The sequence below is a fragment of the Entelurus aequoreus genome, linkage group LG28, assembly GCF_033978785.1.
Source record: "Entelurus aequoreus isolate RoL-2023_Sb linkage group LG28, RoL_Eaeq_v1.1, whole genome shotgun sequence".
NCBI lineage: Eukaryota > Metazoa > Chordata > Actinopteri > Syngnathiformes > Syngnathidae > Entelurus > Entelurus aequoreus.
Genome location: NC_084758.1, coordinates 14,779,289 through 14,804,896, shown reverse-complemented (window position 1 = coordinate 14,804,896; position 25,608 = coordinate 14,779,289). Strand labels below are relative to the sequence as shown.

At 42.5% G+C, this 25,608-nt stretch overlaps 3 protein-coding genes across 8 annotated transcripts in view; 2 read left to right on the top strand and 1 right to left on the bottom strand.

Moving 5' to 3' along the window:
* The window catches only part of LOC133644913 (zinc finger protein 638-like), a 58,609-nt gene extending 56,655 nt beyond the window's left edge, over positions 1-1,954 (top strand). For 2 of the 4 annotated variants that reach the window (XM_062039665.1, XM_062039666.1), the window contains exon 22: positions 1,766-1,954. In XM_062039665.1, coding sequence (XP_061895649.1) covers positions 1,766-1,789 — 24 coding nt within the window. In that variant the 3' untranslated portion in view covers positions 1,790-1,954. The remainder of the gene's footprint in view (positions 1-1,765) is intronic. The other 2 variants (XM_062039667.1, XM_062039668.1) reach the window with 2 other exon arrangements.
* LOC133644914 (matrin-3-like) lies at positions 1,840-17,661 on the bottom strand. 3 transcript variants are annotated; one of them, XM_062039671.1, is made up of 21 exons: positions 17,542-17,661; positions 14,955-15,815; positions 14,677-14,738; positions 14,574-14,612; positions 14,423-14,514; positions 14,285-14,358; positions 7,317-7,433; positions 7,108-7,233; positions 6,858-7,034; positions 6,672-6,796; positions 6,339-6,588; positions 6,119-6,268; positions 5,739-5,844; positions 5,651-5,667; positions 5,455-5,577; positions 5,049-5,378; positions 4,847-4,977; positions 4,105-4,756; positions 2,404-2,524; positions 2,228-2,343; positions 1,840-2,157 (listed from the first exon to the last, which is right to left on the bottom strand). In XM_062039671.1, exons 2-21 carry the CDS (start codon positions 15,672-15,674, stop codon positions 2,098-2,100), a joined length of 3,588 nt encoding a protein of 1,195 aa, XP_061895655.1. In that variant the 5' UTR covers positions 15,675-15,815; positions 17,542-17,661; the 3' UTR covers positions 1,840-2,097. The 3 variants fall into 3 exon arrangements, with proteins under 3 accessions (XP_061895655.1, XP_061895653.1, XP_061895654.1); XM_062039669.1 differs by having other exon boundaries at positions 14,955-15,720; positions 17,542-17,577; XM_062039670.1 differs by lacking the exon at positions 17,542-17,661 and having other exon boundaries at positions 1,841-2,157; positions 5,049-5,177; positions 5,244-5,378; positions 14,955-15,720.
* Positions 17,662-19,797: 2,136 nt separating this feature from the next.
* LOC133644989 (polyadenylate-binding protein-interacting protein 2-like) lies at positions 19,798-24,022 on the top strand. The gene is made up of 4 exons (XM_062039775.1): positions 19,798-19,954; positions 20,034-20,189; positions 20,255-20,386; positions 23,710-24,022. The coding sequence occupies exons 2-4, from the start codon at positions 20,058-20,060 to the stop codon at positions 23,773-23,775; spliced, it is 330 nt and encodes a 109-aa protein (XP_061895759.1). The 5' UTR covers positions 19,798-19,954; positions 20,034-20,057; the 3' UTR covers positions 23,776-24,022.
* The last annotated feature ends 1,586 nt before the right edge of the window (positions 24,023-25,608 follow it).

Genomic DNA, 25,608 nt, shown 5'->3' with positions numbered 1-25,608 from the left:
TACTTACAACTTCGTTAATTACACCCGTTTTTAACTTTCCGCATCAGCCACTTGGTCCGTCTCCGAAACTTGTCCGCTGTCACTTCCGTTGTCTCTATATTGTCGTGTTTTGGCTGAAATGTTCTCTATCGTAGTAGTTTCTTAAAACAAGAGTAGTAGCAGATCAAACCACTGCTCATTTAACTTGAACATATTTTCTTGCAAATAATTTCTCAGGTAACTACTGTTCATTCAACCTGATACACTTTATTTTTGATGTTAGTATTGTATCATTTTATGTTGAAAAACAAAAGTAGAAGTCGCAGGTAAATCTCCTGTTAAAATGTTTCTTTTTAAATGTCTTGATTACTGAAAATGAGAGCAGAATGCTTTCCGGGTGCATTGTAAAGAAAGAAAATCCAAATGACAGAGCGTGTAGTAAACTTGGCAAAGTAGTCGGAGTATAGAGCATAATGAGTCAATACCGCCAGCCAAGGACATTAAAATATTCTAACAATGGACATTTATCTATGAAAAAATTGAGAGGCTGCAGATGTTTGACAAAGCGGCTCTCTTTGGGGACGGCGTGGCTCGGTTGGCAGCGCGGCCAGCAACTTGAGGGTTCCTGGTTCGAGTCATCCTAGTCACGTCCATTGTGTCCTTGAGCACCATCAGTGTGTGAATGAATGTGGGAATAGAGTCAAAGCTTTGAGTATGTTGAAGGTAGAAAAGCGCTATAAGTACACCCTGTTTACTCTCCATTATTACATGACTTCATAAAACTACTCTAGTTGATTCTACTAGTGTACAGCTCCACTAATGGACATTGGAGTGTTACTTTCAAAGGCAAAATTAAAGTATTGCTAGAAACATAATTTTATATGGGACTTTATTGTATTATATGTATAGTACATGTTCCAAAAAGAACAAAGCATAAAACACCACCAGAATTAGAGATATTACAACTCAAAGTGATGAAGCTTAGTGTTACGCTCATGACTTGGTGTAACTAAACATTACCCTATAAGATGAAGGCAATTGCATTTTATTGATATTTGAAATGTATTCAATGTTTATAAATGAATATTTAAATTTACCGAATGTAAAAAAGGGAATAACTATTCAAAATAAGATCATTAAATGAAATCTAGTTTAGTTACGCCATCATGAGCGCAACACAAGGATGTAAAAGTTTCAACTACAATTCTAAATAAGATGTCAAAAGCAAACTGTAATCAAATACACACAGCTTAAAGATTGATCAATACCTATTTAAATTTAGTAATACATAAATATGATTATTTATCAAAATATAAAATAAATATACCTGAACAGAACGCTCATGATGGTTACACCAAAAAGTAACGCTATGAATCGCGTTTTGGGGCATTTTTATGCTATTTCCAAGCATCTCCTTTTTATTATCGTTGATTTTAAATGTTCAAACTAATGCATATTATATATGCATGCCCTAGTAAACAAAAAAAAAGTCATATTTATTTTGATTGTTACATTTGTGCAGGTGGGTGCGAATGTACGCATTACCATAGCTGTACACACTACATTCTATTGTTTTCTTTTTATAAGGTATGCTATGTTCTGGTGGGGGCAAACACCGATTAATTTCAATAAGCCACACATTGTTTTTTTTTAGCCCCAAGTGTGTGTCAAAGTAGCAGCTGTTAGAAAACAAGTGAAATTCTTATTCTGAGGTAGCACTGTATACAAGTATCAAGAAGTGTGTGCGTGTAAATCAACTTTTTAATCTGCCTTTTTGTCATTTCAGGAGAAGATGAAAATTGTGAGCTGAATGAAATTTTTTATTTGTTTTACTTCCCATTCCTTTCACAATAAAGCCATGTGACAAATTTAAGAGTAAAACATTTATTTTTGAAAAACATTCCAACATAAATCACTAACGCTGAATATTGCCGACTCCTCCGCCTATCATCCCATCCCGAACCCTTGTTCACATTTAGATAGATAGGAAGTGTGACTAGATCACATCACTGCTAGCAGGACAACAACATACGTCGCTATATTTGTAATAAAGCAAAGTCTAAATCAGTAAATAAAATAAGTATGAACAAAAGTCGACTTGTTGGTTTGAAGACGAGGTCACGCAGACGTCTTGGCTCCTTTCTTCTCCTGCTTGCTTTTTTCCTTCTCCAGATGTTTCTAGAAAGAAACAATTATGGTGATAAGTAGCCCCGCCTTCTCACTGGACGCCATGTGGGCGGAGCCTCACCTGAAGCTTGTAGTAGTGCGCCCGGCTGCGGCAGTGCGTATTCTTGGCCGTCTCCTCGTTGGAGTAGAAGAGGAGACAGACGCGGCAGTAGTAGCCCATCTTCACCTGTTCCACCCCTGCACACAAACACTTTCACGTCAACCTGCGCCTTCGCCATTACACCTGGGGAGGCTCACCGATTGGTCTGTTGGCGTCAAACGGCGGCAGTGGTAGAGACGCGGCGTGCGGGTTGGCTTCAGCTGGCGGGGCGGTCTGGCTGGCAGAATTCTCTATGGCGACCTCTTCCCCCTCGGTCAGCTGCATCACAATGACACACTCGTTAAGGACTTGAGGCTAACTTCGGGTTTCCACTGGAAGCAAAACGGCGGCTGTCTTTTTCTGTTTTTAGGTCAAAGGGTCAGTTTCCACACATTGCCATATCGACCAGGTTGCCGTAACAAACGGATCCATTTAGCGCAAATTCGCTTGTGTTGTCATACACAAACAAATTATCCTGTTTACTTTCAGAATAAAATACTTTGGTTTCCAAGGCGGATCGTATTTCACACTTTGAAAGGGACGCACATGAAGTCAGCAAGTAAAAGGTCAAGGACTAAAGATATAGGATCTAATTAGAGATGTCCGATATTGTCCAACCCTTAATTACCGATATCAACTGATACAGTCGTGGAATTAACACATTATTATGCCTAATTTTGTTGTGATGCCCCGCTGGATGCATTAAACAATGTAACAAGGTTTTCCAAAATAAATCAACTCAAGTTATGGGAAAAAAAATGCCAACATGGCACTGCCATATTTATTATTGAAGTCACAAAGTGCATTATTTTTTTTAACATGCCTCAAAACAGCAGCTTGGAATTTGGGACATGCAGCATGAGGAGGGGGGTGGCAAGGGGTGTATATTGTAGCGTCCTGGAAGAGGTAGTGCTGCAAGGGGTTCTGGGTATTTGTTCTGTTGTGTTACGGTGCGGATGTTCTCCAGAAATGTGTTTTGTCATTCTTGTTTGGTGTGGGTTCACAGTGTGGCGCATATTTGTAACAGTGTTAAAAGTTGTTTAGACGGCCACCCTCAGTGTGACCTGTATGGTTGTTGACCAAGTATGCCTTGTATTCACTTGTGTGTGTGAAAAGCCGTAGATATTATGTGACTGGGCCGGCATGCAAAGGTTTATTGGCGCTCTGTACTTCTCCCTACGTCCTTGTACACAGCGGCGTTTTAAAAAGTCATACATTTTTTTGAAACATACCAATGATTTCCGATATTACATTTTAAAGCATTTATCGGCAGTCCGATATTATCGGACATCTCTAGATCTAATCTCACCTCATTGACACAAATGGATGAGGACAGACTGATTTTTGAGGTCCAGAGTTAAAGAATCCTATATCAGGCATATCTCGGGCAGCTATAGGGGGATACGGGCGCTGGTTACAAGTTGAATAAGACTGGTGCGTGTGTGCAAAGCTTGCTCGGGATGATGTTACTGTTGTCGCTTGCTAAAAAATAATTTGAAAAAAAAGGTTGGTTCTGCAAGGCAAAACTGTCATCTTTTCCACGAGTCAATTTCATGCCTTCACAGACTTAAATTGGCAGATTGATGGCCAGTACCAGTGGGTACTGATTGCGAATTGACATTGTGGCAGGACCAAGTTTGTGCGTCCGCTCCTCTAGAAGGATAGAACCGTTTGTGGTTGGCTTTACTACAACCCCCTTGTCACGTGATTACACCAGATCTGGTAAAAGTCTGCAGTATTTCGCCGCGACAGAACGGCGGTGAGGATTGCCAGACGGTGGGTGGCGAAGCACTGTTACGCATCCAGTAAAAGTCTGAAGTCACGAGTTTGAGACAAGTGTAATCCGGATGAAGACTTACTTTCTGGTTCTGGTGTGGAACATCCGGAACCTTCTGTGTGATGTCGACTTCTTTCTCCTCTACATCCAGAGGTCTCGTTTCCTCCTGCTCTGCCGGAGGTTTTATTTGCTCCTCTTCATCCTTGACTGCCGCCGCCTCTTGAGGTTTCATGTGCTCCTTTTCCTCCACGAGTGCCTCGTCATCCTGGGCTTCCAGTTGCTCTTTTTTGTCTGTGACGGATATCTCCTCTTGAGGTGTCATTGGCTCATCATCCGCCCTGACCTCCACCTCTAGCTCTTTCATTTGTTCATCGTCCTTGACCACCTCCTCCTCCTCTTTCATTGGCTCGAAGTCCCTGACCACCTCCTCCTCTTGCTTAACGTCCTTGACCGCCTCCTCCTCTTGCTGTTTCATTGGCTCAACGTCCTTGACCGTCTCCTCCTCTTGAGGGTTCATTGGCTCAACGTCCTTGACCGCCTCCTCCTCTTGAGGATTCATTGGCTCATCATTCTTGACCGCCTCCTCCTCTTGCTGTTTCAATGGCTCAACATCCTCCTTGACCGCCGCCTCCTCTTCCTGTTTCCTGGCTTTCTTGACTGGAGGTTCTTCTTCGGGATGTTTGGCTGACCTCGAAGGCGAGCTACTCATATCCCTCTTGCTGGGACATGGATGTCTGCACAAAGAGTAAGCAGTTAATCGGACAGGAAGTGCCACAATACAAAAAAGTAGTACTGTGTCTGGTCTCTAAGAAGAAGAAACTCACCCATGTTTGAGGTGCGTGTACTTCCTGCTCACGTACACCAGCAGTCGTCTGTCATTCAGCTTTGGTTGGTTGGATGTGTAAGCTTCTGCCATCTCACACGCGTCCTCCGCCCTCTCCATCTCCAGGAAACACTGCACCAGGATGCGAACAAGACGTGTTACTCGTTGGCCTGCGGCGACATGTTCTACCGACGGTTCCTTACCTCTCTCTTGAACCGGTTAAGGAAAAACTTTCGGACTTTGCCGAAGGGCTCAGCCAGTTGGAAGATGTCCTTGTCGGAATATTTGCCGTTGGGCAGCTGACCCACGTACACCACCCGGCTGGCGTTGCGCTGTGAGAACGGGAAGTCAGGTCGGTCCACCGCCAACAAGGTTGGCGTTCGAGAAGAGGGGCTGACCTGCATCTTGATGGTCGGGTACGTCATGGAGTGGTTGACCCTCACCGGGCGCCCGCACACGGACGCAGAAACGTTACTGTTGTAGAACTTGACCATCGCCAGCGCTTCTTGTTCTGTGGCGAACTGAAGGTAGGCCTGGCAGGAAGTAAGGAGACGATCGGTCAGAATGCTGTCAGCAGGTGCGAGTCTCCGAGTCAGCAATCCACTCTACCTCGGGTTTCCGGTCCAAGACCAGATGCCTCACCAACTTCCCAAAAGGTTTGGCCAGTCCCAACAACTCATTCAGGAAGTTGTATCCTCGTCTGAAACCCACCACGTTGACCACCCTCATCCCCTGACGGGACAACAAGGGTCACAGGTCACTTCCCATCGTTCCCACTGGGGTCAGAAGTCGTGCAGATACATACCCCTCTCCTCGACGTGTCTGCAGGGAGGAAGGAGACAAAAGATGAGACATTTAAGCGTCTCTTTGACACCAGACATGTGACAGCTTACCGATGCCCTCAGACTGCGGTCCTTCGTTTCCGGCCAGTTGCTCTTCATCATCAGCGAGTTCGTCCAGCGTCACAAACTCGTCCATGTTCTCCAGGAAGTCGTCATCCTGACAAGTCCAGCAGTGAGCTTTAAACTTTGACCTCAAAACAGTGATGGGCTGGTTCATAAAACGATACCAATACATGCAGTATCACGATGTATGTAATCGATATCATTGAAAAAAGCATTTGACAAAATCTTCTATTTTTTTTCTTCTTTGTCGGAAGAAAGCGGAAGTATGGAAGCAAGGTTGGTTGAACAAAGGCATCGGACATCCCTAGTTTTCAGCCATATTGCCCAGCCCTACAGCAGTGTGACAGGTGTCTCCTTGCAGAAGCTACCTGCTCAGGCTCATGTTCCACAGGACTTCCTGGTCCTGGATCTGGTTCTGTTTTCTGCTTCTCCGACTCCTCCCCACCCTCAGCCTGCACGGTAGCACCACCCACATCTGCCAAAGTCTCCGCCGTGACATCATCTTTATCATCAGGACCCTGGGATGATGCAACCATTGAGAACAGGGGTCTTGTCGAGGCCTACATGTTTTACCGTCGGACCGCTTACCTTCTCCTGAACACGGTCTTCAGTTTCCTCGGGCTCCGCCTCCTTTGCATCTGCCTCACTTGTATGCTCCTCCTCCGATTCCACAACTCCAGACACTTCCTCCCCTTCCTTGTCCTCTTCATCTTCATCTTCCGGAGAAGATTGGGCTCTGCTGTCTTCATCTCTGCTCCTGGAAGGAGACTGAGACGTGTTTCTTGATGCTCCGCCCCAGCTACCATTCCCTGCAGCACTTTCCGATCTGCGGCTGAGTCTGCGTCAGAGAAGGAGAAACGTGCACCTGAGCCCTTTGTTGATGTCGAGATGTTGCTATGGCAACCAGGTGTTTTGACTTACTTGAGGGTCTTGTACTTGGTGCACATGTAGACTCCGACTGGTCGTCCTCGGATGGTGAGGGGGTTGACGGTGTAGTACTTCACCATCATCTCCGCATCCTCTGACGTCCCCAATTGGATAAACGCCTGGCGGACACATCAGGGTTAGCGTGGACAGGAAGTGACAGAGAGCATGTGCGGGTATCACCTGGTTGGTCAAGAAGAGGTGTTTCTCGACCGTGCCGAAGCGAGCGGCGATGGTCAGCAGCTCGTCCCTCTCCTCTTTTTCTCTGGGCAGGTTGGAGACGAACACCACCTTACTGCCTTCAACCTTGCCCTCCCAGGACTGCCCGTCGCCCGTCCTGTCTGACGTTCGCTTGTTTTTCTATGGGTGCGACAAAACGGGCGCGTCAATATTTGGCGGCGGAAGGTGCGAGTGTTCCATCCGGTGGCCTCACCTCAATGACCATAAGCGATTTGGACAGGTAGAAGTTGAGAGTCTTCCCGTAGAGTGTAGCTGGGTTCCGCTGGTAGTAGTTGACCATGTCCTGCGCGTCCTCGTGACGCTCCATCTCTAAGAAGGCCTGTGGACACATGCGGGACAATGCATCATCAATACTTTGCTGGTAAGGCGAACGTCCACAGCAGGCGTGGCCGCCGTGTGTACCTTGTGATTGAGGACCAGGTGCTCCTGCAGACGCCCGAAAGGTTCCGTGAAGGCAAACAAAGTCTTGTTGCTGAGGGGCTTCCTGTTATAATTGACCACCACGACCCTGCTCCTCACCTGCGAAAACATCTCACTTCTTCATCACCAAACTCACATTTTCCCCATAGAACTCATGATGTAAAAGAGGGGTGTCCCAAGTCAATCAATTAAAGTTTATTTGTGTCGCCCTCAAAGGGCTGCACAAACCACAGCATCCCCTGATCTGAACCCACAGAAAAGTGCGGCCTCGGGGCAATTTGTGGCCTGTAGCTCATTCTTTAACCAGGCATGTGATTTGACCACAATGAAAAAGACTGAAAAAACTTCCGGGGGTCTGGGGGACGAAGGCCCCCAGCCAGGTCCAGGCGCCCTGGTGGGGGGGGACAAGGGGGGTAACGCCCCCCGAAGATCCTGGTTTTTCACCAATTTAACATGCTAAAATTAACAAAGACAGCACCATTTGAAGAAAATATTTTAGTGTTTAAAGACATGAAAACATCATTAATAGAACATACATAACCCAATTATCCTAATGAATCACTGTACAGGTAAAAGCCAGTAAATTAGAATATTTTGAAAAACTTGATTTATTTCAGTAATTGAATTCAAAAGGTGTAACTTGTACATTATATTTATTCATTGCACACAGACTGATGCATTCAAATGTTTATTTCATTTAATTTTGATGATTTGAAGTGGCAACAAATGAAAATCCAAAATTCTGTGTGTCACAAAATTAGAATATTACTTAAGGCTAATACAAAAAAGGGATTTTTAGAAATGTTGGCCAACTGAAAAGTATGAAAATTAAAAATATGAGCATGTACAATACTCAATACTTGGTTGGAGCTCCTTTTGCCTCAATTACTGCGTTAATGCGGCGTGGCATGGAGTCGATGAGTTTCTGGCACTGCTCAGGTGTTATGAGAGCCCAGGTTGCTCTGATAGTGGCCTTCAACTCTTCTGCGTTTTTGGGTCTGGCATTCTGCATCTTCCTTTTCACAATACCCCACAGATTTTCTATGGGGCTAAGGTCAGGGGAGTTGGCGGGCCAATTTAGAACAGAAATACCATGGTCCGTAAACCAGGCACGGGTAGATTTTGCGCTGTGTGCAGGCGCCAAGTCCTGTTGGAACTTGAAATCTCCATCTCCATAGAGCAGGTCAGCAGCAGGAAGCATGAAGTGCTCTAAAACTTGCTGGTAGACGGCTGCGTTGACCCTGGAAAAAAGAGCTGGACTGCTGCTGAGTGGTCCAAAGTCATGTTTTCTGACGAAAGCAAATTTTGCATTTCCTTTGGAAATCGAGGTCCCAGAGTCTGGAGGAAGACAGGAGAGGCACAGGATCCACGTTGCCTGAAGTCTAGTGTAAAGTTTCCACCATCAGTGATGGTTTGGGGTGCCATGTCATCTGCTGGTGTCGGTCCACTCTGTTTCCTGAGATCCAGGGTCAACGCAGCCGTCTACCAGCAAGTTTTAGAGCACTTCATGCTTCCTGCTGCTGACCTGCTCTATGGAGATGGAGATTTCAAGTTCCAACAGGACTTGGCGCCTGCACACAGCGCAAAATCTACCCGTGCCTGGTTTACGGACCATGGTATTTCTGTTCTAAATTGGCCTGCCAACTCCCCTGACCTTAGCCCCATAGAAAATCTGTGGGGTATTGTGAAAAGGAAGATGCAGAATGCCAGACCCAAAAACGCAGAAGAGTTGAAGGCCACTATCAGAGCAACCTGGGCTCTCATAACACCTGAGCAGTGCCAGAAACTCATCGACTCCATGCCACGCCGCATTAACGCAGTAATTGAGGCAAAAGGAGCTCCAACCAAGTATTGAGTATTGTACATGCTCATATTTTTCATTTTCATACTTTTCAGTTGGCCAACATTTCTAAAAATCCCTTTTTTGTATTAGCCTTAAGTAATATTCTAATTTTGTGACACACGGAATTTTGGATTTTCATTTGTTGCCACTTCAAATCATCAAAATTAAATGAAATAAACATTTGAATGCATCAGTCTGTGTGCAATGAATAAATATAATGTACAAGTTGCACCTTTTGAATGCAATTACTGAAATAAATCAAGTTTTTCAAAATATTCTAATTTACTGGCTTTTACCTGTATATGGTTCAGTCCCAACAGTATTTAGTCACTAATATTTACATCTTGTGTTCATTTCACATCCACAGGTGTCACATTGATCAGTGTTATTATCTACAGTTTATTTACAGTATTACCACATTACTTCAGTTCATGTAATGTAAACATTTCATTCTTTTCGCAAAAATAGGATATACATTTATGAAAATAATTAAACATGTTTAGTATTGTTTACTCATATTTGAAAATAGGAAATAATAATAATGTTTTATATATATATATATATATATATATATATATATATATATATATATATATATATATATAATATAATAACTGACATATTGCATGAAACAAGTGTGAAAATATTTACCTTCAAGATTGTTACACCACTGACAATAGTTTCAACAGACTACATAAGAACTTAATATTACAAAATAGTATTATATGCAAATTTATTTCAAATAAATTGTTAACTGGAATCAATAATGCGACTCTTTGAATTTCTGTAATTTCATAATATATTTTCACGTGGCTTTTTATTTTTAGAAAAACCCATTTATATTCCGCAAAGCAATAATTGGTTAATATTTAAAACAAACATGCGTATTTCGCAAGCAAATATTTTTTAGCTTACCTCATTATTAACAACCCTGTCTGCAACTGAAGTGGGTGGATCTTTCCTCTCGATGTCTACGGCAGTTGTCGATGTAAACAAAAGATGAAGTCCGTAAGGTTTGCTCACTTTCGGTTGACATCCAAAAGTACCAGCTAGTGAAAAGTTTGTTTTCCTTGCTTCAAGTTGTTTCATACGTTTTTGGCGTTTCGCATGTACTTCCAAAGCCTTGAAACCTCGTGATCCATAGTCAATATTATCATGACACCACGTGCACAAAACCTTTCCGGTGTTGTACCGAAATCTGTTACCCATCGGAATTTGTAACTCCAGGGGGCGATGTTCCCATGGCGTTTGTTTGATGGTTAAACGGCAAGCCCAAAGAGGAGGAGAAGAAGAACGCTTGCGTAAATGGCGTAAACTATCCTTATCTATATTGGAAAATGTATGTGTGTGAGAGAGAATCAACAGCTGAAACAATGGACTCATACTATATTGAAAGTAAGTCATTGATTTCCAGAATATGTGTAATTTATTAATGCTGAAATTCTGACAGCATTAATAAATTACACATATTCAGCATTAAGGATAGTTTACGCCATTTACGCAAGTGTTCTTCTTCTCCTCCTCCTTGGGCTTGCCGTTTAACCATCAAACAAACGCCATGGGAACATCGCCCCCTGGAGTTACAAATTCCGATGGGTAACAGATTTCGGTACAACACCGGGACGATCGATTTTCCGAATAAAATCACCGAACAAAGTCGTAACTTTCTTCTTCCCAAAAGTATCAGTGATTTCCCTTTCCATCCAGTCCCATCGAAACTTATTTTTGACATGTTTATCAATTTCTTTTACTCGTAAAGCGTCCTTTCTCTCGAGAACCGACATTGTTTACATATGGAAAATGACCGTATTAACCATTATGAATGATGACGTTATTAACGTCATCATTCATAACAGATGTCCTGATTGGTCACAAGGAACATATCGACCAATCAACTACGGCGTAATATAAACTACGTCTCGAATCTTGATTTAGGGTCGAAAAAAAACGGAAAAACGGGAGATAATTTTTTTTCCCCCGAGCTTAAAAAAGACGGAATTCCGACTTTAGACGGAAAAATCACATGCCTGTTTAACGCTGTGCGGTGGCGACTTGTCCAGGGTGTACACCGCCTTCTGCCCGAATGCAGCTGGGATAGGCTCCAGCACCCCCCTGACCCCCGAGAGGGACAAGTGGTAGAAAATGGCTGGATGGATGCGCAATTGTTAGCATTCTAATATTAGCATGATATCTTTTTTGCTAAATTTGCTGGTATAGACCTCAGCGTCAAATATTTTGTTACTGACCAATGACACCTCTTAACATTCTAGCTTTTTTTTTGTTGTTGTTGGTGTACACCTCACTCATTTTGGTACTAGATGGATGCTAATGTTAGCATCCTAGCATTTTAAACAAATTTTTCAGGTACACACCTCAGCGTAATACATTACAATTAGCATTTTACCATGCTAACATTAACATGCTATCTTTAAAAACTAAGTTAGCAAGTGTACACCTGAGTGTCATATACTCTGGTATTTCACCAATGCTAAAATGAGCATGCTATTAACATGTCATCATAGTACCGTTACCGTGCTAGTGTTTTCAGCTCATTGTGCTCTTATTTTGATGCTATCTGGGGATTGTGCTATCTATTAGCATTTTAGTTTGGCTTTGGCTCTTCAGCATTCACAGAAATTTTCTACTGAAATTGCATTTTCTAGTTCTTTGAAAAAATATCTACCGTATTTTTCGGACTATAAGTCGCAGTTTTTTTCATAGTTTGGCCGGGGGTGCGACTTATACTCAGGAGCGACTTATGTGTGAAATTATTAACACATTAGCGTAAAATATCAAATAATATTTAGCTCGTTCACGTAAGAAACTAGACGTATAAGATTTCATGGGATTTAGCGATTAGGAGTGACAGATTGTTTGGTAAACGTATAGCATGTTCTATATGTTATAGTTATTTGAATGACTCTTACCATAATATGTTACGTTAACATACCAGGCACGTTCTCAGTTGGTTATTTATGCCTCATATAACGTACACTTATTCAGCCTGTTGTTCACTATTCTTTATTTATTTTAAATTGCCTTTCAAATGTCTATTCTTGGTGTTGGCTTTTATCAAATACATTTCCCCAAAAAATTTGACGTATACTCCAGTGCGACTGTTTTTTTCCTTCTTTATTATGCATTTCCGGCAGGTGCGACGTATACTCCGAAAAATACGGTATACACTATATTGCCAAAAGTATTAGCCACCTGCCTTGACTCACATATGAACTTGAAGTACCATCCCACAGGGTTCAATATGATGTGGGTCCACCTTTTGCAGCTATTACAGCTTCAACTCTTCTGGGAAGGCTGTCTACAAGATTGCAAAGTGTGTTTATAGGAATTTTCGACCTATCCTCCAAAAGCGCATTGGTGAGGTCACACACTGATGTTGGTGGACAAGGCCTGGCTCTCAGTCGCCGTTCTAATTCATCCCAAAGGTGTTCTATCGGCTTCAGGTCAGGACTCTGTGCAGGCCAGTCAAGTTCATCCACACCGGACTCTGTCATCCATGTCTTTATGGACCTTGCTTTGTGCACTGGTGCACAGTCATGTTGGAAGAGGAAGGGGCCCGCTCCAAACTGTTCCCACAAGGTTGGGAGAATGGAATTGTCCAAAATGTTTTGGTATCCTGGAGCATTCAAAGCATTCACTGGAACTAAGGGGCACAGCCCAACTCTACCTACTCAGTGGCCTAGTGGTTAGAGTGTCCGCCCTGAGATCGGTAGGTTGTGAGTTCAAACCCCGGCCGAGTCATACCAAAGACTAAAAATGGGACCCATTACCTCCCTGCTTGGCACTCAGCATCAAGGGTTGGAATTGGGGGTTAAATCACCAAAAATGATTCCCGGGCGCAGCCACCGCTACTGCCCACTGCTCCCCTCACCTCCCAGGGGGTGAACAAGGGGATGGGTCAAATGCAGAGGACAAATTTCACCTTACCTAGTGTGTGTGTGACAATCATTGATACTTTAACTCCTGAAAAACAACTCCACACTACAATTCCTCCTCCACACAAAGCAGTCTGAAATGTAGCGTTCTCCTGGCAACCTCCAAACCCAGACTGATCCATCAGATTGCCAGTTGGAAAAGCGTGATTCGTCATTCCAGAGAATGCGTTTCCACTGCTCTAGAGTCCAGTGGCGACGTGCTTTACAGTCTCCCTGCCTAAGTGCTTGATTTTATACACCTATCACTGCGGGCCAAGTTATTAGGACACTTGATTCTGATCATTTGGATGGGTGGCCAAATACTTTTGGCAATATAGTGTATAGCAGACCTGGGCAAATTAAGGCCCAGGGGCCACATGCGGCCCATTAAGCTTTTCAATCTGGCCGGCCGGACATTCCCAAATAATTTTTTTAGATCTTTAAGATGGAAAGTGTATGATGTGCAGTGATGTTTTCTAATGACCGCAAGTCTTGAACTATACAAAGTATTTCAATGGTTGGAATCTGCACTTATTGCTGATATACCAGTTACTATGGTCATCTAATTAGTTACTATGGTCATCTAATTAGTAGCTATGGTCATCTACATCACAGCAGCTCAGATAAGGCACCAAGCAGTGTGGGCGGGAAGCGTTTCCACAGACACGGAAGGAGATTTTCACAACAAAGTTCTAAAGCTTAGTGATACATCACATACATCAGATTGTAGGTGGGTTTATTTTGTACCCTTCGCGTTCATATTTCACCGTTTGTTGCATTTTTGTTGCGTTTCACTTGATTGTAAAATAGGTCGATCGAAAGGGGGTGTGACGTTCATATTTTGTCAATATTCAGTGTTTTATCGTTCATAGAAAAATTTAAAATTCCATTATGTTTTTTAAGGCGGTCTGTCATAACGTTTTTAGCATTCAATCAGACATTATTGTGAGGTTTTGTATTAGTGCTCCTAAAAATAGATACACCGGCCCCCAGACACATTTTTTTCTCTAAATGTGGCCCCCCGAGTCAAAATAATTGCCCAGGCCTGGTTATGAAGGTGAATCTACCAAAATTTCCCCCGCATCCTTTGATGTGTTAGTCCGGGGCTTACTGCCGAAAACATTTGGGCACCTTTGTTCTAATGTGTATAAGATGAAACATCAACAAAGACCGACCACGATTGGTCCAGATTGGTGTCCTGACTGGTTCCCGGACATTCCGTAACCCCTTCCTGATCCCATTCCCGATCCTGAAACAAACAAACGCGGTCAGTATAGAATTCTTGACAGCAACCCAGGAAAGATCTGTCTCACCCCAACTGGACATCGTCCCGGCTGCCGATCCAGGCCCTGAAGGGGGCGGTCCGAGCAACCCTGCTGACATGTTGGTGGACTCCATGAGGTTGCTGGAGCACATACAACATGTGAGCAACACGCCAATGCTCCCAAAACGTGTGTGTGTTACCTTCGACCTGAAGCCACATTTGGGTCCCACTCAGGATATCTGCAGGGTCACAGAGGAGGTCAATACAAAGTGTGTGTGTGCGCATGCGTGCGTAAAGACTCACATGTTGAGCAGCAAACGCCTGTTCTCCGTGTGTCGCAGGCCATTTGTATGCTGGTTCCACTCCTGCACGCACACACACACACAATCAACACTCGAGCTTACGCCGCCACCACAAACCACGCGTTCCCGGCTGAGTGTAGTAGTAGTTGTGTTTACAAAGATTGTACTTTAGCATTAGGTGTGCAAGGACAAAAAGTTGTGACGGGAAGAGGACAAATGGGATGGAGCAGCGACTCTGAGGTCCCGTGTGACTGCGGAGGGAGGCGTGGCGGTACTCACCATGGTGGAATGCACGTCAAAGTCGCAAAGAGAGCACACGTGAGGAAACATGGGGGGCAGGACTCCCAAGAAGTCTTGAACTTTTCCTTGTGACGGGGAGCCACTCCTCCTCTGCAAAAAGGCAGACTGGGACATAGACGCCCCCTGCATGTTGCCGTAGGAGTCCTGGTGCGAGAGCTCGGAGGAGTACCTCCCTCTGCCGCCATCTCCCAGGCCGGGACCGCCGTAATTAAAGCCTAGCCCGCGGCTGAGGGAGACCTCCTGCCGGGAAGTGAAACCAAAATCTGACAGGCCAGACCCCTGATTCAAAGATGTCCCGCCCATCCTGCCCTCATTGTCCCAGCCGCCGCCTCTGTAGGACTCATTTGAGGACATGGCGGATGCTCCCCGCCCCATGTCCCCTTTGCGGTTCTTGAGCTGCATGAGGATTTTCGGCAGGGTCTCCACACTGATGTCCTCCTCGGGAATCTGGGCCAGAGCATCCAGATCTGAGGGCGACAGCCCCAAGCTGGCGAAAAGCTTCATGGTGCTGCCAAGTTGGCCGCCACCACCCCGGGACATGCGGGAGCTGCTCTCCTGGCCCTCCATTCCACCGCCCCCCCCAGAATTCCCACCCGCCATCTGATTCATGCCAAAGTTTAGAGTCTCTGCAGCGGCAAGGAGCCCTCGACCCGCAGCGAAGCCTTGTTGAGCGCCATCCATCTGCGACCTCTGAGACATGGCGCCACAAAGTGGAGACGCTTGCCGGAGGGGGGAGTCAAAGGTTCTGTGAGGCAAGAGGACGAGAAATGTTCAAGATGTGTCCGGTGGGAAGGATCCCTGCAAGTTCAAGTAGTCTGGAGCAAAAAGGGAAGCAGAGTCCTGAAAGACAATGAAGGACAAGTAGACAAGGTGGTCTCCGTGTCCACAAAGACCACCGACACTCTGCCGTGCACTCACACACACACACAGCCATTGAAGCTACAGAAGCAGGCCCAAAAGTCAGACTGGAGCTGAGACGAGGAGGAGGAGGAAATAATATCCTTACGTGGACAAGGACATTTGATGTAGAAAAGGAGAGTCACGTGACCACAAGACGTATTTGATAATGCAAGAAACGTCTCAGGTCAATAACGTTGAAAGAAAAAGGATCCAACAACAATGGACTGTTCAAGCTGGATCAGCATTCCACGCACAGGAAGCTAAGCTAAAGTAGCTGTTGGGTAACAAAGTAAGCTAAATCATAGCGCTGTTCCCAAGTAGTTAGGCTAAAACGTAGATATAATCCCAATTAACTACTAACAAGTAGATATGTTCCCAATTAACTACTAACAAGTAGCTGTGTTCCCAAGAAGCTAGGCTAAAATGTAGATATGTTCCCAATGAACTACTAACAAGTAGCTGTGTTCCCAAGTAGCTAGGCTAAAATGTAGATATGTTCCCAATTAACTACTAACAAGTAGCTGTGTTCCCAAGTAGCTAGGCTAAAATGTAGATATGTTCCCAATTAACTACTAACAAGTAGCTGTGTTCCCAAGTAGCTAGGCTAAAACATAGCTCTATTGCTAAGTAGCCCTTTTCCCAAGTGGCTAGGCTAAAATGTAGCTCTATTGCTAAGTAACTAGGCTATAACTTAGCTTGATTCCTAAGTAGCTAAGCTATAACTTAGCTCTATTCTGTAGCTAAGCTAAAACTTAGCTCTGTTCCTAAGTAGCTAGGCTAAAAATTGGCTCTGTTCCTAAGTAGCTAGGCTAAAACTTAGCTCTGTTCCTAAGTAGCTAAGCTAAAACTGAGCTCTGTTCCTAAGTAGCTAAGCTAAAACTTAGCTCTGTTCCTAAGTAGCTAGGCTAAGACTTAGCTCTGTTCCTAAGTAGCTAGGCTAGAACTTAGCTCTATTCCGTAGCTAGGCTAACAAGTAGCTAAGTTCCTAAGTAGCTAGGCTAAAACTTAGCTCTATTCCGTAGCTAGGCTAAAACTTAGCCCCCTTCCTAAGTAGCTAGGCTAAGACTTAGCTATATTCTTAAGTATCCAGGCTAAAACTGAGCTCTGTTCCTAAGTAGCTAGGCTAAAACTTAGCTCTATTCCGTAGCTAGGCTAAAACTTAGCTCTATTCTTAAGTATCTAGGCCAAAACTTAGCTCTGTTCCTCAGTATCTAGGCTAAAACTTAGCTCTGTGCCTCAGTATCTAGGCTAAAACTTAGCTCTTATCCGTAGCTAGACTAACAAGTAGCTCTGTTCCCAAGTAGTTATGCTAAATCATAGCGCTGTAGATAAGTTAGCAAGTACCTATGTTAACAACGAGCTACGCTGAAGCAGTAGATACTAACTAGTCTTCCATTATTCACTAAAGTATGCGCATTAAGAGGTTGCAATAATGACATTTACAGTGCTTAGCTCGACATCACCAATGCTAACGTCGGCCTTAGCTAACATACAATGCCTATACCGAGAGCTAATGTGGGCGGTTACTCCATTAATTATCTCATGTTTTCCTATAAGCACGGCAGTAAAATGTAGAGGAGATAACGACTCAACAGTTTTTCAATAAACACGACAGTAAAACGTAGAGTAAATAAGGAAAAAATGCCACAAGTAGAGATTTTCTTACCTCGCTACTCGGAAAAAGATGCTAACGAACGCGTGTGCATTCGCGCTAAACTCTCGCGATATCACGGCGGATGTGAGCGTTTTTTGCACAGACATCTTAAAAGTAGACGCAGCATCGAGCGCTACTGCCTACTGGGGCTGACGAGACGCGGGGCCGCCATCTTAGAGTGGTGATCTGCTCCCCCCAGTGCAATTCATTTGGCAGGAGCAATGAACCGTCAGCGCATTTAATTAATCTTACCTCACTGAATACCACTGATTTTCACGCTGATTTTTGTCATACGTGTAGCTATGATAAATGACACATTTTTTGGCGTGTTTTATTATTCATAGTTGGCTTAACAGTAATAGAATATTCTTATATGCTATAAGTGACCAGACGTCCGAGATCAAAACTGGGAATGTAATCCCAGAGAAGGGGGAAAAAAACGGTCAGCTATTTTTAAATTGAAGAAACAATATGATTAGGTTATATATACATGCTTATATCCTACATAAACAATGTATGGATACATTAGATATCTATATATCTTAGGGACCTATAGACTGTATCTCTGTTGCTGCAGCAGCAGAGTTTATTCTGTTTTGACACTTTGTATTGATATTTTGTATTACATTCTTCCCTTAAATGATCATGTTCACAGTGATTGTTTTATATGTATTTTTTATGTATGTCGCTTTGGATACAATTAAGCGTCTGCCAAATACTTAAATATAAACATAAACACCTGAAAGTCTATACCCCCCCCCCCCCCCCCACACACACACACACACAATCTGGACTGTGGTCCTAACAATCTTTATCTTCATCATTTATTTCAGCTTTATGTTATTAAAGTATGACATTTTTAAATGTAATTAATATTATTGACAAGCAATTCTATTATGGTCATACTCTTGTTTGCTAGCGGCTACGATTTCAGTACTATTGAAGATCTTTGCTTCTTCTCAACTCTGTGGTATTCCATCCATTTTCTACCGCTTATTCCCTTCGGGGTCACGGGTGGCGCTGGAGCCTATCTCAGCTAGAACACCCTGGACAAGTCGCCACCTCATCGCAGGGCCAACACAGATAGACAGACAACATTCACACTCACATATTATTTTCACAAAATACAACCAATAGGACGTTATAATGTTAAATCTTACCTGTGAAAAGTAATCTCCTGATTCCTATTTTCAACAGTCCGCTCATTTGAGCAGGAAAATGCTGAACACCAACTTTGTTTTCTACCTGTCAACTGTCAGTTTAGGCCAGTGGTTCTTAACCTGGGTTCGATCGAACCCTGGGGGTTCGGTGAGTCGGCGGAGGTCAAGACACACCCGACTCATCGTGTAAATAAAAACTTTTCCCTATCGGCGTATTACGGATATGGCAACAGCAAAAGTCACACTGATTTGCAGGTGTGTAATTTGTTGTGAGTTTATGCACTGTGTTGGTTTTGTTCTTTGTACAAAGTGATGTTCATGCACGGTTCATTTTGTGCACCACTAAAAAAACATGGTAACACTTTAGTATGGGAACATTATCACCATTAAGTTGCTTATTAACATGCAAATTAGTAACATATTGGCTCTTAACTAGTCATAATTAAGTAATTATTCATGCCTTATTCGGCATGGCCTTATTATAAGCCTAACCCTCTAACCCTAACCCTAACCAAATAACTCTAAATTAAGTCTTTGTTACTTAGAATATGTTCCCAAAAACATATAACTTTGTCTTGAATTTGAAAAAAAAAAACATTTTATTTTTCACTAAAGAAGGGTTCGGTGAATGTGCATATGAAACTGGTGGGGTTCGGTACCTCCAACAAGGTTAAGAACCACTGCTTTAGGCTGCTCGCCGGCTCCTCATCATCACTTCAAGATGGCGGCCGAATTTCTCGCGTCACAGCAGGCAATGCTGCGTCTACTTTTCAGATGTCTATGGTTTTTTGTTTCGCTTTGATTTTGGCCATTGGGTCCAAACAAGATTTGAAGATTTTACAAGTAATGACGTACGTTCTGACATCTGTTTTTTTTTTTTTTTTAATTCTCAACGTTTACACTTATGACAGCGCATTTGCGAATTTGTGGCAACGGGTAATGATGTGAAGTAAAGTACTGCAGTCGTTTATGAAAATGACAGTGTATTTTCACAGAAAATTAAATCTATCGGTTGTATACGTCAAATACTATCTATTTAACTTCGAAACTGGTCGATGAGGAAGTTATCTTTGATCCGACGCCGTGCCTCTTGTTTGTTTCTACCCACAGTTGGTCCGTGAAGGCAACACTGCGACTTAGCCAATCATAAGCGAGCACCGCGTGACGTCACCGAGTAAACAAACAGAAGCCTGGCGGCCATTACAACACAGGGCGAGCTCGACTTGACTGTTTGTCTTTTCCGGGAGCAGCACGTCGTTTGACAGGTAAACAACATTCCAGTAGACCCCTTGCGTGTTTGCTGACGTCACACTTGTTTGTTCGGCGGGGCCGTGCGGCTAATAGCGTTGGCCACTGCGAGACGACATTATGAAAGATCCCAGGCTGAGCCACGTCAACTCCAACAAGAACCTCGGCGATGACGTCACGCTGAGCAGCCTCCAGGAGAACCCTTTCGCGGAGTACATGTGGATGGAGCACGAGGAGGAGTTCAACAGGCAGGTGGGTGACACCTGTCGGCGATGACGTCACGGCGCCAGAGTGACACATACCCCCCCCCCACGCAGGTGGAGGAGGAGCTGTGGGAGGAAGACTTCATGGAGAGATGTTTCCAGGAGATGCTTGACGAGGAGGAGTGGGAGTGGTTTGTTCCGTCCAGAGACCTCCCCCCCGGCAATCAGCTCCACGGACACACAGCGGTGAGGCCGCCGTTTCTTTGAAGACATCATGTCATAGTTACACTAGCCAGTGGGCTAACAAACAAGCCCACTGACAAGCGCGGCTCTTAAGGCTTCAGGAATATAGCTACACTTAACGTACCATCGCACATGACTAGTCATTGATTTATTGTGATGCTCCTCGCCAACACATTCCAGCATAGAAAATAAATACTTAAGACGTAAAACAATCCAAAAGTCAAACCCAGAACTACATTCATGTGCGTAATTGGGACGCGTCATTTAATTAATGCGATTGCTCCTCTCGCAAGCAATTAACGATAACCAACACATTTCAACATAGAAATGAAATACTAAGACTCAAAATGATCCTACAGTCAAACCCATGACTACATTCATGTGTGTGATAGAGACGTGTCCTGTAATTAATGCGATTGCTCCTCTCGCAAGTAATTAATGATAACCAACACATTTCATCATAAAAATGAAATACTAAGACTCAAAATGATCCAAAAGTCAAACCCATGACTACATTTATGTGTGTGATAAAGACATGTCTTGTAATTAATGCGATTGCTCCTCTCGCAATTCATTAATAACCAACACATATCATAGAAATGAAATACTAAGATTCAAAATTATTCAAAAAAGTCAAACACAGGACTACATTCATGTGCGTAATGGACGTGTCTTGTAATTAATGCGATTGCTCCTCTCCCAAGTAATTAATGATAACCAACACATTTCATCATAAAAATGAAATACTAAGATTTAAAAGTCAAACCCATGACTACATTTATGTGTGTGATAGAGACCTGTCTTGTAATTAATGTGATTGCTCCTCTCGCAAGTCATTAATAACCAACACATATAATCATAGATATTAAATACTAAGATTCAAAATTATTCAAAAGTCAAACCCAGGACTACATTCATGTGCGTAATAGATGTCTTGTAATTAATGCGATTGCTCCTCTCTCAAGTGATCAATGATAACCAACACATTTCATCATAAAAATTAAATACTAAGACTCAAAATGATCCAAAAGTCAAACCCATGACTACATTTATGTGCGTGATAGAGACCTGTCTTGTAATTAATGTGATTGCTCCTCTCGCAAGTCATTAATAACCAACACATATCATCATAGAAATGAAATACTAACATTCAAAATTATTCAAAAAAGTCAAACCCAGGACTACATTCATGTGCGTAATGGACGTGTCTTGTAATTAATGCGATTGCTCCTCTCACAAGTAATTAATGATAACCAACACATTTCATCATAAAAATGAAATACTAAGATTTAAAAGTCAAACCCATGACTACATTTATGTGCATCCCATGACTACATTTATGTGCATGATAGAGACCTGTCTTGTAATTAATGTGATTGCTCCTCTCGCAAGTCATTAATGACCAACACATATAATCATAGATATTAAATACTAAGATTCAAAATTATTCAAAAGTCAAACCCAGGACTACATTCATGTGCGTAATGGACGTGTCTTGTAATTAATGCGATTGCTCCTCTCGCAAGTAATTAATGATAACCAACACATTTCATCATAAAAATGAAATACTAAGACTCAAAATGATCCAAAAGTCAAACCCATGACTACATTTATGTGTGTGATAAAGACATGTCTTGTAATTAATGCGATTGCTCCTCTCGCAATTCATTAATAACCAACACATATCATAGAAATGAAATACTAAGATTCAAAATTATTCAAAAAAGTCAAACACAGGACTACATTCATGTGCGTAATGGACGTGTCTTGTAATTAATGCGATTGCTCCTCTCCCAAGTAATTAATGATAACCAACACATTTCATCATAAAAATGAAATACTAAGATTTAAAAGTCAAACCCATGACTACATTTATGTGTGTGATAGAGACCTGTCTTGTAATTAATGTGATTGCTCCTCTCGAAAGTCATTAATAACCAACACATATAATCATAGATATTAAATACTAAGATTCAAAATTATTCAAAAGTCAAACCCAGGACTACATTCATGTGCGTAATAGATGTCTTGTAATTAATGCGATTGCTCCTCTCTCAAGTGATCAATGATAACCAACACATTTCATCATAAAAATTAAATACTTAGACTCAAAATGATCCAAAAGTCAAACCCATGACTACATTTATGTGCGTGATAGAGACCTGTCTTGTAATTAATGTGATTGCTCCTCTCGCAAGTCATTAATAACAACACATATCGTCATGGAAATGAAATACTAAGATTCAAAATTATTCAAAAAAGTCAAACCCAGGACTACATTCATGTGCGTAATGGACATGTCTTGTAATTAATGCGATTGCTCCTCTCGCAAGTAATTAATGATAACCAACACATTTCATCATAAAAATGAAATACTAAGATTTAAAAGTCAAACCCATGACTACATTTATGTGCGTGATAGAGACCTGTCTTGTAATTAATGTGATTGCTCCTCTCGCAAGTCATTAATAACCAACACATATAATCATAGATATTAAATACTAAGATTCAAAATTATTCAAAAGTTAAACCCAGGACTACATTCATGTTCGTAATAGATGTCTTGTAATTAATGCGATTGCTCCTCTCGCAAGTGATCAATGATAACCAACACATTTCATCATAAAAATGAAATACTTAAGACTCAAAATGATCCAAAAGTCAAACCCATGACTACATTTATGTGCGTGATAGAGACCTGTCTTGTAATTAATGTGATTGCTCCTCTCGCAAGTCATTAATAACCAACACATATCATCATAGAAATGAAATACTAAGATTCAAAATTATTCAAAAAAGTCAAACCCAGGACTACATTCATGTGCGTAATGGACGTGTCTTGTAATTAATGCGATTGCTCCTCTCGCAAGTAATTAATGATAACCAACACATTTCATCATAAAAATGAAATACTTAGACTCAAAATGATCCAAAAGTCAAACCCATGACTACATTTATGTGCATGATAGAGACCTGTCTTGTAATTAATGTGATTGCTCCTCTCGCAAGTCATCAATAACCAACACATCTCATCATAGAAATCAAATACTAAGATTCAAAATTATTCAAAAGTCAAACCCAGGACTACATTCATTGGCGTAATAGATGTCTTGTAATTAATGCGATTGCAAGTAATTAATGATAACCAACACATTTCATCATAAAAATGAAATACTAAGACTCAAAATGATCCAAAAGTCAAACCCAGGACTACATTCATGTGCGTAATAGACGTGTCATTTAATGAATGCGATTGCTCCTCTGGGAGGTTATTGAAGGCGTGGCGTTGGGGGTGCTGGGTCATCATGGCCGTGTCGTGTGTGCAGACCAGCAGCAACCTCAACCCCCACGCCAAGGAGTTCACGCCCGGCATCCAGAAGCACGTCATGTGACCCCCCGAGCCGCCGCTCCAGTCCACACTGTGACGTCGTCGGCAAGGTGGCCGCCGCCCACTCCCGCTCACAGGCGGGCGTGTTCTCTGAATGTAAAGACGCACTCTGATTGGCAGTTGTCACGTGGCGACTTCAGGTGTGCCCGCAGCTGCACGCTAACTACCGCACTAACTACTGTAGAGACGTCACATAAAGACAAATAGTCTATTTTTCTTAAAAGGGTTTGAAAATAAATGTTTATTGAGTATTCCTCAGCGTTTGGATGGTTGACTTGTATCAACATGTTCATTTAGCGCAGGTGTGTCCAAACCTTTCATGCGGGGGCCATTTTCATACATTAGAGCAGTGGTCCCCAACCTTTTTGTAACTGCGGACCGGTCAACGCTTACCCAACACTGTTGGGTATGGTATTTATTTATTTATTTATTTTTTGTCATAAAAAAATACAATCATGCGTGCTTACGGACTGTATCCCTTGGAGACTGTATTGTATATATATTGATATATAATGTAGGAACCAGAATATTAATAACAGAAAGAAACAACCTTTTTGTGCGAATGAAAAATAAATAAATAAATAAAATAAAACCGCGGCCCGGTACCAGTCTGTGGACCGATTGGTACCGGGCCGCACAAGAAATTTAAAAAAAAATTTTTAAATTTTTTTTTAAATCAACATAAAAAACACAAGAATCAATATAGATCAATACAGTCTGCAGGGATACAGTCCGTAAGCACACATGATTGCATTTTTTTATGACAAAAAAAATAAAAATAAAATAAAAATACCCCCCCGGTCCGTGGGACAGATTTTCAAGCGTTGACCAAAAAGGTTGGGGACCACTGCCTTAGACTCCTCACTTAATACTTGACATATGCTAACTGGTAGCATTCTAAAACGCTAACATTAGTGTGCTAACTTTTTTAGCCAATTTTGCAGTCGAACACCTCACAGTCATGCAACTATGTACTTGACACATGCTAACTGTTAGCATGCTAGAAAGCTAACCTTGGTGTTCTGGCACACTAACTTTAGCATGTTAACTTTTTTTTGCCAGTTTTACAGCCGAACGCCTTAGACCCGTGGTCCCCAACCACCGGAACATGGCCCAGTACCAGTCCGTGGATCGATTGGTACCGGGCCGCACAAGAAATAATATATATATATATATATTTTAAATTAGATTAAGATTAAAGATTCAAGTACCAATGATTGTCACACACACACTAGATGCGGTGAAATTTGTCCTCTGCATTTGACCCATCCCCTTGGGGAGCAGTGGGCAGCAGCGGCGCCGCGCCCGGGAATCATTTTGGTGATTTAACCCCCAACTCCAACCCGTGTTGCTGAGTGCCAAGCAGGGAGGTTATGGGTCCCATTTTTATAGTCTTTGGTATGACTCGGCTGGGATTTGAACTCCAACCTACCGATCTCAGGGCGGACACTCTAACCACTAGTCAACATAAAAAACACAAGAATCAATATAGATCAATACAGTCTGCCGGGATACAGTCCATAAGCACACATGATTGTATTTTTTATGACAAAAAAATAAAATAAAAATAACCCCCTGGTCCGTGGGACAGATTTTCAAGCGTTGACCGGTCCGCAGTTACAAAAAGGTTGGGGACAAATGCCTTAGACTCCTCACTTAATACTTGACATATGCTAACTGGTAGCATTCTAAAACGCTAACATTAGTGTGCTAACTTTTTAAGACAATTTTGCAGTCGAACACCTCACAGTCATACAACTATGTACTTGACACATGCTAACTGTTAGCATGCTAGAAAGCTAACCTTGGTGTTCTGGCACACTAACTTAAGCATGTT